Raw genomic sequence first — 12,292 nt, 5'->3', positions numbered from 1 at the left:
CTCCCTTGCTTGCATAAACTGAAGCAGAGTTTGAAGAACAGTTGTCCTGGATAATCACTTTGCCTCAGCTGCCTGACAACCAGGAATTATGCTCCAATATCGTTTGGAAAAAAGGATTATAACGTGTTTCAGTGGTGCTAAATCTGAGATCCACCATCCCTGTCAGACAGAGAACAGGGGGACAGCACAGTGACAAGTGACAAATGATTTCTGGTTGTTTTGCTGTCCCTCAGTTGGGTTTGGGGACGTGGCTGCAGAGCTTAACCCTCCCATGGGCAAACCCTCCCCTACACCAGCCACACACTGGGCTCTCCAGGAACAATCCCAACCTGTGCCTGCAGTGGCCATTTCCTGCCTGGTCCAGGCTGGCAGCACATTCCAGAGCATGGAATGTGCCGAGCTGAGCCCGGAACAGCCGGATCTCCCCCCAGCAGCTCCCTATTTCCATGGCCACTGCTTGTTTCAGCACCACAATTACTGCAGGTGCAGACTCTGAACAGCTTCCCAAAGAAATTTCCTCACAGACAAACAAGAGAAATGCAAGAAATAATGAGGAACTAAGGAGCAACAGGGAAAAAAGAAAATATGTACAAAATTTGGCTTACTTCTCTATTAAATCCAGCGTGACTCCTGGCACCAGCCTGACACTCTTCTGCATGCAGAACCTGGGGAGAGAGTAAAATAAAACACACTAATTGACTGTTTAATGACAAGGTTCTGTGGAGAGAATGTGGAAGGAGGTTTCTTTATTGCACTGTTTCTGCTTTTAAAATGGTGTTTGGGTAGGGAACTTTGGCACGGCATAATGAGACCCAAACAAGGCCCTCAGTATTTGTCACACTCGTGATTATGCGGCGATTTCCATCGTCAGGTGTCAAAACTGGGGTATTGTAACTGTCACGGTGACAAGTTTTCCAACACAGAGCGGGGGAAAAGGGCTCCCAGGCATCCAGCACGGGTCTCCCGGGAGCAGCACAACAACACGAGAGCTGGGGAGGATTATGCTGCTGGAATAATGATCAGCGTTGGCTGGGTTTCCCTGAAGAGATGTGACACTGCAGGCAGGGAAGGGAGAAAGGGAGGGAACGGGAGGGATGTGTCAGGTTCAGACACCTCCGTTATCTAATTAAAAAAACTGCTGACTCCATTTCCTCAGCTTTACAAATCCCACTGCTCCAGGAACACCGGCCCAGGAAACGCCGAGTCCTGTCAGTACCACTCACTGTGCCCGGAAAATCCCAAAAGCTGCCGAACCCAAGTGTGTGGGAAGGAGAGATGGCTGCTGGCCCAGATTCCCAGCACCCTTCCCCTCCTGCAGACCTCCCTGGAGGTGCAGAGGGCAGAGTGGGAACAACAGCTCTGGGACAGAAATCCAGCAACTTCAACTCGAGAAATGACTTCCTCAGTGACAGCACCACATTCCCAGCCCATCAGCCCAGTCTTTCAGAAATCCACTCTCTGTTGTTCAAGGAAGAATCTTCCCCTCAGTGTAATCTCAGTTGACATTTACCCCAGCACTGCACTCATCACACAGTTCTGTGAGGGACCGGGAGGCTCTGTGGGACCAGGAGGGCTCTCCTGCCCAGCAATCCCACCTCCTGCATCCAGCTGCTGCAGCAGGAGCCTCACCTCACCAGAGCCACATCACCCACATCCAAAAGGCTCTCCCCCAGGTAAAGGAGAGAACAATTACTTATTAAGGACAAGATGTGCAGAGCCCATTTCCGAAACCTTGAGGCCCCTCCGGTTTTTCTGTGGCATTCCCTGCCAGCAGGGCATCCCTTGCTGCCAAGGCAAGGACGGGGATAGGCTCTGGAAAGCTCAGTGGTCCCCAGGCTGCTTTCCTGATGTCTGCGTCATCCAGCACAGAAAGGAGCCATAAAGAACCCGTGAACCTGCAGTGGGATCCCTCTGCAATCTGCTGAAATATAAAATTCTTACGACAGTGCATTACAGAACCAGGCGGGGAAATTCCCTCCTAAACACAGCCCCAGGCAGAACTGGGTCACTGGGATCAGCCTGGAGCCTCCCTGCACACTGGGGGTGCTGGAAGACTTTAACTCCTCTCGGTGCCTCCACATCACGACGTGTCTGGAAGGACTGTGAGAGCAGCACAGCTCTGCCCTGTCACACACTGGCTGTCTCTAAAGAAGTGTGTCCCTGGAAGTGTCCAGGGGCAGCCTGGACAGGGCTGGGACCAACCTGGTCTAGTGGAAGGTGTCCCTGTCTGTGGTAGGGAGCTGGAATGAGATGGGCTTTAAGGTCCTTTCCAACCCAAACCATCCCATGATTCCATGTCTCTGTTGCAGCCAAAGCTCTCCCCACTGCCCTGGATATTTGGAAACAGAGCAGTCCATGAAACTCCCACTGAAGCAGGAGCAGCCTCTGCGCCGCCTCTCCAGCAAGCACTGACTGCCAAGAAAATGTACTCGTAAACAAAATGTTCCTCCGCCTGTGTCTGCACCCCCTTCATGGCTGCGAGGCTGCACACGTGGTGTCTCGCCTGGGGGCTGTGTCACTGTCACAGGCAGCAGGTAACACACTGGGGCTGCACGGAAACAGGCCAGGGAACAGCAGCACTGAAGGAAACCCAGAAACCAGGGTGCAGTTGGTTCCCCTGTGACTTTGAAACTCAGGGTAATCTGTCCAAATCAATGTGGGACAGAGGATTGGTCGAGTCAACCCCCAAAATCTCAAGCCGAAATGCAAAATAAGTATGTTAGAAAAAACAACCAAAACACTTTAAACGTTTGTTTGAACTGACCCAACAGAACATCAGCTGCCACAGCTCCCGTCCTCTCCCCTGCCCTTCTGTTATGGGTGTTCTGGAGTACAAACGGCACATCTCAAATTCCCCAGGCTGAGCAGCTCCCAAAAGTTTGGTTTCTTGTTGTTTGGGGTGTTTCCAGCACTTTTCAGGAGCCCTCTCACTGTTTATGAGCAGGATTTCACATTTCACAGCCACAAGGCCCTGAAGCCAACCCAGACCAGCGCAGCCTTCGCTCCAACACGTGGAATTCCGGATCTATAACTGCAGCTTATTAACACCTTCCAGGACTGATGGAAACACAAGCACATGACTCACCATTGAGCACGACTTCCAGTGGAGCTGCTTTTGCTTTAGACAACGTGAAACACTCAGATCTGCGTAAAACAGGGCACCAAATACTCTGATTCCTGCCCGTTTCCTCAATATCCGCGTTTGCTTCCTGACAGTGCCATCCGTCAGGATTAACAATCCATGCAGCTTAGCTCCAGGCTCGCCTCACACAGAGCTTTATATAGTCACAAGATATATTTGGAATACGTCAGCTCACAGCAGTCACTACACACCAGGACAATCAGCAGCCAGGTAGCCAAGATCCACGCTCCAGGTTCCTGGAATTGCAGACTGGCATCAGGAGTTTCACACACCACACCCAGAAGGGCACAGCTGACCTGGGTTTCTCTCCCCAGCATCAATTTTTCTTCCCCTGAAATGAGACTGAAGTGGCTGCAGCTGCAACTCTGGCTGATGAGGGATCCTGTCCATCAGTTACCACAGAGCAAAAATGGGATGGATAAACATTTATTCACCAAACTTTCACTTGCTCATAAATTCCATATATGAAGCATCATTAGAGTATCAGTCCAGAATTGCAAAAAAGTTGTATTTCAAAAGCAATTCCTTTCAGGAAAAGGGCTGGACTGAAGGAAAAGGGAAGTTTTAAAGGCAAAGGTTTTTGTGTTTATTTTTGGTTAACTGCTTTAGGGCATCAATATACAGTTTGGATCAAGCTCTTGGAATGCAGCAGAGGATCTGGCTTTGCATACATTGTGTTTAACATTGGTGAAAAACAATGTTCCACAAGCAGTACTTATTATTTACAGGATAAACCCACACCTGCAATAATGACAATCAACTGGGAGCACAATCTGCATCGGAGAACAGAGGAGGGATTTCTGTGCATGCAGTGAGTGACACAGTCACTGGATTAGGTGGCAGGAAATGCTTCCCCATCCAGGAGTTAACATGGCACCTTCCAGCATCAGCCCCTGAGCAGCTGAGGGTGATGGTTTTAAATCCTTCCCCCGAGCCACAGTTCTCCAAACGTGTTCCCTGTCAAACACCAACCAGACGCAGCCCAGAGAATCTGTCGTGCCCACACCAGGTGTAGCTGTGCTGAGAACCTGCCCTGCTCACCCCCTCAGCACGTTCCCATGGAGATGAAGGAACAGAAAATTCCTGAACAGATCATAATATCTGAAAAAAAACCCCTTTCTTAGTACATCTAACAAACAAACCCCACCAAAAAACCCTGTCTTACAGAGCCCCAGCATTTTCACTTTAAATCTGGCAGAAACTGTCAAGTCTGGTAACTGAAGGGAAGGAGAACCCTGAAACCAATCCCTTCCACTTCACTTCTGAAGCTCCAATTTGCCACGAACTAGTTCATCTCCAACAGGCACCAAAGCCCATGTGAGGGATCCTCATGAAATTTAATGAATAAAAGTAGTTCCCTGAAGCCATATTTTCGTGCTTACAAAACCGTATTTCTCAAAGTTCCCCTAGGGAATTTTGTCAGTGTTTAAAAGCTTCCATGAGAAAACACCTTGGGAGCTCATGACATCAAAAACAGGACAAAAAACTCAACAGGTTTTGTGCTGCTCCTCACAGGAGCAAAGAGAGCCAAAGGCACCACGTACCCAAACCAGAACCTGGCCAAATGAACTCATTCAGTTTGCTGCTAATATGAAACAGAAAGAGTACAAAGAATTGTAATTTATTACAAACATCTCCAAAAGGCAGCAAATAACTCTTGGAGCTGTGGTGCCAATGCCTCACCAGCATGTGCAGTGTCCAAAGGCTTCTGCCTGTTCTAACCCCATCCAGCAAATGCCCTGAAGTTTTTCCATTCTGGACCTGACACAGCCTTGAGGATCAGGTGAGATGTGCCCAAGGGAACAGACCACCAGAGCTCTGCACAGCCTGGGGGCACTGGACTGCCCCCCTGGCACCACAGGCCTTTGTGGTCCCTGTTGCTGGGTAAAATACTGCTCTTGGAAAGCTCCTGCTCCCTGTAGCAGCCTTTTCTAACTTTCTGCCTAATTAATTTGGTTTGTCATTCCAGAACGTCTTTCCTCGGTTTATTGTTCCCCTCCTTCCACTCCAGCACTATTTAATGCTGCTGCATTATTTACAGCAACTGCAATATGTGGAAGATGATTTGTGCAAAGGACAGTTTACAACAAGTTGTACTGCACTATGTACTATTCCTGCTCTCTGAGGAAGCAGATATTTAATTCCCAGAACAGTAAATCCCTTAATCTGAGCAAACCCAGATACTGAGTTGAAAACTAAAATGCAGTAAGTAGCAGACAACAACATTTTCACCTTTCTAGTCGTGATTAATAAGCTGCTGTCCCAAATGCACAGCTCAAACCCTGCAACTCAACCCTGCAGGGAAAGCTCAGGTCAGATGAAGTGTTTGGATTCACAACCCCACCCTTCCTGCTGCAGAGCCCGTGGTCACTCACCAGCGCAGGGCGATCTTGATGGGGGTGGTGAGGCAGGAGGTGAACAGGTCGGCCGGCAGGTCGGGGATCATGGGCAGCAGCTCGTTGGCCTCGCAGGCTGCCAGCTGGATGCAGTTCTTCATGGAGGGGGGCAGCGGCATCTGCGCCAGGGGGTGGTTGGGGTTGATGGCAGCCACCTGCAGGGAGCAAGGAAACCCCCCGGGGGAGGCAGGGAAGGTCATTTCTACAGCACCAGAACCTGTGAGGAGCTGCCAGTGCCCCATGGAGCTCTGGGTTCAGAGAAGTTAAGGAATAACGTAGCACCAGCCACAGCTTTCACTCATATAATTAACAAAATTCAACTGTTAAGTATTTAATCTGTCCAAACATCAGTCTATAAAGAAGAAATACTCTATATACCAATACTGCCATTTTCCAAAACCACAGTGATGCTCCTATTTAAAATTTTGGCTAAGAATATGATTTTTGAGGCTAATAATTCACAGAATGAAAACATAAATAATCTTTCCAGTGCCTTTCTGAACCAGGTAAACAAAGTAAACACTTCAACCACCCAAAATTTTGCTCTCTGGCACTCAGAAGTTCCTAAAGGAAGAGGGGATGCAGTGTAACACCTCACTGCCCGTTGCTGTAGGAGTCAGAAAGCAAAGCACCACCACAGTGACCCATGAGCTGTGTTACCAAAGCTGACAGAAGCACATTTTTCCAAAGACCAACCCTCCAGCCAGCTCAGTATGGGGATACAGTCGACTGATAAACTCATTCTTTACCATCCTTACACATGAAACACTCTGCCTGTGTGAGGAGGGAATCCATTTGGTGCCTCAGAGGGTCAAAAGGGAACAGAACATTGTGTGACAGTCCCAGGGCCTGGTACAGCCACACACCTCCCACCTGGCAAAGCAACCTGACAAGCCAGGGAGAAGTTTCTGCACCCTTTCAAGTTTTTTGATTCTTTAAACATAATTTTTTCCATTCCAATCCCAGGGGCAGCACTGACACACTTCGGCTTTTTCCAGTTGTCTAAATTAGCTGGGACCTGTCTCTGCTCCCAGCTGAGCTGAGCTGCTTCCAGCAGAGTACACGTACCTGGGGGAATGAAGGGTCCCTCAAGCCATCACTCTCAGTAAAACTGAAGCTCTATCATGGAATCATGGAATGGTTTGGGTTGGTAAGGATCGTTTTGTCCCAACCCCCTGTATGCCAACAACTAAATAAAAGGTAATAAAAATCCTGCAAAGCTCTTTCATTTGAGGAGAAGGGTTTGAGAGACAGCATGGGAAAGCATTAGCTCTTCACAGATGTATAAAAACAAAGCAGTCAAACTGCTTAGCTGTGGCTGTTCACTCCCTGAAGAAAGCCCTGCCCTTGGGGCATCCCTAGGAAGGGCTCTTAGGGGGAAGCACATCTGGAGGGATTTTCAGCTCTCTGAGCACTCTGAAACACTCAGGGTGTTTGTCACAGTCTGGTGGTGCCCCTCAGGTCTGAAGGGGAGCAGCTCAGGCTCCAGGACCTGCTCAACTCCAGCTTCTCCCCAGTATGACGAACCACAGAAACTGGACCCACACACTGGAAGTATTTGGAGATTAATTAACAACCTATCAACAACCATAAATGAACAGTGGGAGCAGCCAGCAACTACAGACTTGTCAGGCTGCTCAGGACAGTGATGGGACACAGCTTTCCTGTACAGGTCAAAAAAAAGGAGAGGAAAAAAAGAGGGTTGAGTAAAGCCCACGATGAACAGTTATTTTTGCATCCTTAGAGCATCCACTGGCCTCAGACTTTCTACACTGCTTGGCTCTCTCATAAACACAACTTTTTATTAGGGCAAGATAAGGAATCAAAAGATCAGAATCCCTCTGGCAGATTAAGAGAACAGCAAACTGCTTTGATCTCCTTGCAGGAAGATGAGGAACAATTATCCTGATCACTCTGGCAGCCCCTCTGGAGCACCAGTTCCAGCTTCACTTCACTTTTCATGAATTTGAACAATTTGATAATTTATAATTTTCCAAATGAATTCCCATCCACGCTCTGCAGGACACCCTGAGCTCTCTGCTCTCTCTGGTGCCACGTCTCTGCTTTCTATTAATCACGAGCAGGTACCTCAGTCACTCATCACAGTTAATGAAATCTAAAGACAGAACGAAAAGCTGCCACACAAGCCTGAAAGTATTTTCATAATCATATTAATTGGTAGTTTTAACCTGTGCTGCAAGAGCAGAAATACTGAAGTGCCAAGAACAGTCACCACAAAAGCCCCTCCAAAAACTGGAATTTGGAAGGAAAGGAGTTATAGCCAGGGATACTGTTACCATCTGCTTGGAGGCTGTATTTGTGACAGTCAGCTGCTTGATTAATTAACATTCCTTCCTTGAAGTTTTGGGGTTTTTTTCATATAGTACCTCAGAGCTGTGAGAGTTTAAGAAGTGACCCTTTACAAATGTCCTCTCCCAGGAAGCTGAAGGCAGCAGGGGGGTCTGGCAGGTGGGAGTCTGCACAAAAAATTCAACTCCTTCCCTTCCACTTTGCATTTCAGATTTACTTCAATGAATTTATTACTAATTCCATTTGTAACCAAAGACAGCTTTTCAGTGGGAACACATTCAGCTTCAGCACTCTGTGGAACTGGAACCACCACAGGACAATCCCTCCGGATGAGATTTTTGTTGTTTCACATTTTCTCATTCACTTTAACAGCACAAAACCATAACTGCACCCAAATACAGCCCCAGAAACCAGGCTTTTGTAACCAAAATAAATGTCTCGTTCACCTCAGCATTCACTGCAGCACAAAAGACCATTAGGGTCCAAATTGATTCTATTAACGTTAACATTTAATTAGTGCTTGTATTAAAAACCATTCCAAGTTTAATGGGATAGCAAACTGAACCAGAAAGACTGGAGTGGCAAAGCTATTTGCAAATTAATTTGCCTTCCAACATGGTTTTAAACACATTTTTCAGTGTATACAGCAAAGCAAGCTTGAAGTTCATTTGTGTTCACTGAACACCAGCAAAGCTCTGCAGCCTGTGCTCTCACCTCCAGTTCCTGCTCCCTCTGTAGTGCAAATTGCTTGAAGGACTTGACAATAAGGCCAGCGTTGGAGCAGTCGTAGACGAAGATGGAAGGACTTCCCATCCAGGTCTGCAGGTCGTATATGGAGAGTGGGATGTACTGAGTGTAGTTCTGTAGGAGAAAAACACCCACTCCAGTCACCATGAGGCAGAGAAACAACAGAACTTGAACTGGTGAGATAACAAAACACACCCATAAATTTCCAATTCTGAAATCCCCAAATAAAACCTACATTGACCATATTAATCAATTCAAGTATCAGGCAATAGCTACCAAAAAGTAGGACTGGGAACCCAAGTCAACACTAACAACGAGCAATTTTATTGTGGCATTGTTTGAAACATTCAGCTCCAAACTAAAAGCCCAAAACTCCACCAGGCATTTTCAGTATTAGGTATTTAGAGCTCTGATTTGTGCTAACAACTCCAAACAGCATTTAATAGTCCAATTTTATCCCAAATTTCTGCAACACTGATAAAGGATGCAAACCAGCTGTCTTTAATTTAACATCAAACATCCTAAACTGAAAAGCCCATCAATAAATCAAGAAGGATAATTAAGCCCCTGCAGCCCATGAGCCCTACCCTGCCTGAGCTTAACGAGATGCTTCATAATTTTATTACAGCTTTAACTTCTGTGCAACTTTCTGGATTATCCAATAAAATTAAAACCAACAAAGCTGCCTTCGACAGAGCGAAGTACCCACAGTCCCCCTTCTGTAAATAGGAAGGATTTTGTTCTGTGTCTCCCATTTTAACGCCCCCAAATAACCGGGGGCAAGAGCATAAAAATCAGACATTTAAAACCAGCTGTGAAGGGCCAACCCTGAACTAATTGAGCTGAAAATATAAACCAGAGCGGATTTCTGCCTGCAAAGAGTCACCACCAAACACCCAGTGGCTGCCAGCAAGATCCTTCCCAGCTGCAGGGACAGGACAACCTGGCGTTCCTACAGCCCTGAACTTGGCCCAAAACCCTCAGGAAAAGCTGTGGTGTTCCTATTAACATCAGCAGAATGATGGATGGGATCATAACTCCCATTTAAATTCAAAAGACTTAAAATAGCTGTAATAAAACCAGTAAACTTTTACAAAAATCAAATTTTCAAGGACACATATCAGTGTCGATAAAGACAAAAGGGATCATAAACCATATGTTACGTAAGGTGGGGAAGGGTAAGGCATTTCCAAACCCACTTTTGCCCATATATAACAGTTTCGGTTGTTTTATTAAAATTAACAGGAGAAATTGTTTATAAAAGCCACAGTTTTTGGGAGTTGGGAGCTCTGCAGATCACTGCAGGATGGAAATGATGCATGAACAGCTCCTCTACAGCACAGACCTTTCTTAAGGTCATTCCTCCCGTGAAGCACATTCCAATCACAGGAAGTTACACATAAAATACCTGCTCTGACACATCCAATCAATGACATTTTATGGGCATGAATTGTTTTAAATTCATATTTCTAATGCATCTGGCTCTAGCCAAGACTGGATTATAGCTCTGATTAATATTGTGGTATTTCCAACCAGGAGAATTTTATATTCCAACTCTACTGTGGGGGTCACATAAAACATCAACATTTGCTAATGATATGTAAATGAGCTAATTTGAAGAAAAAAGGAGTGTTAACTAAGAGTTTTGCAGCTGTGGTTGTTCAGGGTGATGCTTTGATGCTGCCTGGGCAGACCTGGGCTGGGCAGAACTCGGCCGGGTGGTTTGTTCCCTGCCTTTGGTTTGTAGGGAGAAGTTCCTGCTCTGCTCCCACTGCTCCCACCATCCCTCTGTGCCTCTTCACAGGAACGACACAACAAACAGCCCAACTGGGAACGGGCTGGGAACAGATTTCACCACCAGCTGGCCGGTGAGCCCAGAATGCAGCCGCTCTCAACAGAACCCCTCAAGAACTCAGAGCAGGAGGCAGAGGCAGCAGCTGGCCCCCACCTTGTTGAAGACCCAGATCTCTCCGTTGACGGTGGGCCGGGGCACGCCGTGCCCGTTGTAGTGGAACAGCACCCGCTCCTCCTTGGCGTTGCGCCGCAGGGACGTGCACAGCTTCTTCACCTCGTCCACCGTCGGGTCCAGGCTCTGCTTGTACCTGGCCTGGGGCACAGAACAGAGAACCAACCCCTCAGCTGTGGGAAACAACCACTTCACATACCGGGGGCCATAGGAATGTGCACAGAAACTGTTTACTCTGGGAGAAGAAAACATTTCAGTAGAGCTGAATAAACAAAGTACGTCTGCGATGGTGCGTGGGCCTGTGCACACACGCACACCAACAACACGGGTTTGAGGGAGTTTATCACAGCTCCCAACTCTGATCCATTTCACTCAGGAATTATTAATATTCAAAAAGCCTTGGGAAGGACAAATCTGTAGCAACATTGGCCAGACTCAAAACTAACCCCGCATGATGACTGGCAACCAGTGACAGGGCCTGAGTCCTGTACAAACCCTGCCATTAGGAGCCTGTTTATAAACCAAACTAAGGCCTCAGAAGTTTGGGCTTTTTAGGTTTTCCTCTATGACAGGGAAAGATAAGAAAGTCTTAAAATATCAAGGTAAAAGAGGATCAAGCACTTTAATGTAGAAATGGTTTGTTTATCTATGAAGCTTGAAAAGCAGGTAACGGTGCTGCTCAATTAACAGTGAGCATCCCCAGCCAACAGGGAAGAGGGACACAAGGAATGGCAGCACTTAATGATTGCAACAATGGAGAAAAGCAAGCAAAAGGAGGAAAAATATAAAGCAAGAAGCAGTGATGTGACACCCTCATCCTTCTCAGGAACCTTGGCACTCAGGAGAGCGAAGAGGCCACATTAATCTTCCCACGGATCCTCCACCTCCTCCTCTCTCCACTCAGTGTTGTGATGAAGACGCTGATTTGCAAAAATGTGCCCCTTAAATCCTAGCCTGCCTGTTGGCAGCTTTACCAGCCACCAGAACCAGAGTGCTGGGGGATTTTTCAGCTTTTTTTCCACAGGAGAACCCACTCATTCGAGCCCTCCTCGTGTCCCTCGCGCACCAATATTAAACACAGCTCACAATTAATGGAGGGGCATTCATACTCTGAAACTAAAGTCTGCAGATCTAAATATCCAAACTGCAAACAGATCGTCTGGGCCCAGAGAAACATGAGGATGAGAAGAATGGAAAGGAGAGGAGGGAGCCTGAAAACAGCACAGTCTCAGTGCCACCATCAGCTCAGGACTCTCAGGTGTGAGCTTATGACACATCTTTCACACACATATGACAAGAACCAGGCACTTGAGTTTCACATGTGACACAAGCTCACCTGTGGTGTAGGAGAATTCACCCATTCCACAATTTCTCTTTCCTTTCCCAGCACAAAGAATCATTTTTAAACTCAGTTTTAGTTCTCGTGCAAACATTTTGCATTTCAGCATCGCTACCCTGTACATGAACCCTTTGCTTTTGTCATCTTCCTCTCTTTCCTTCCTTCATTATTCCTTTGCCTTCCCTGGCAAGGCACTGCATTCCCTCCCCTCCACTTCCCAGCAGGGGCTTCCCAGCAGTACTTAGTGCAAGAGGTAACAGAGAGCCCATCCAAAACCCCAAAAGGTCTGTGGGGCTTAATCTCAGCGACTTCTGTTGAAATCCCAGACACACAGCCAGGCCTTGGGTGCTGATTCCCCCTGTTTTTATGAGCTGTTGACCAGTTCCTGGCTG

At 47.1% G+C, this 12,292-nt stretch overlaps 1 protein-coding gene across 4 annotated transcripts in view; it reads right to left on the bottom strand.

Moving 5' to 3' along the window:
- The window catches only part of RPTOR (regulatory associated protein of MTOR complex 1), a 105,246-nt gene that overhangs the window by 67,228 nt on the left and 25,726 nt on the right, over nucleotides 1-12,292 (bottom strand). For all 4 annotated transcript variants that reach the window (XM_027725348.2, XM_027725347.2, XM_027725350.2 and 1 more), the window contains exons 4-7: nucleotides 10,544-10,702; nucleotides 8,563-8,709; nucleotides 5,518-5,693; nucleotides 606-665 (exon numbers count right to left, since the gene is read on the bottom strand). In XM_027725348.2, coding sequence (XP_027581149.1) covers nucleotides 606-665; nucleotides 5,518-5,693; nucleotides 8,563-8,709; nucleotides 10,544-10,702 — 542 coding nt within the window. The remainder of the gene's footprint in view (nucleotides 1-605; nucleotides 666-5,517; nucleotides 5,694-8,562; nucleotides 8,710-10,543; nucleotides 10,703-12,292) is intronic.

This window comes from Pipra filicauda, unplaced genomic scaffold, assembly GCF_003945595.2.
Source record: "Pipra filicauda isolate LSUMZ 115617 unplaced genomic scaffold, ASM394559v2 scaffold80_size11013439_pilon, whole genome shotgun sequence".
NCBI lineage: Eukaryota > Metazoa > Chordata > Aves > Passeriformes > Pipridae > Pipra > Pipra filicauda.
This window is presented reverse-complemented; position numbering and strand designations above follow the sequence as displayed.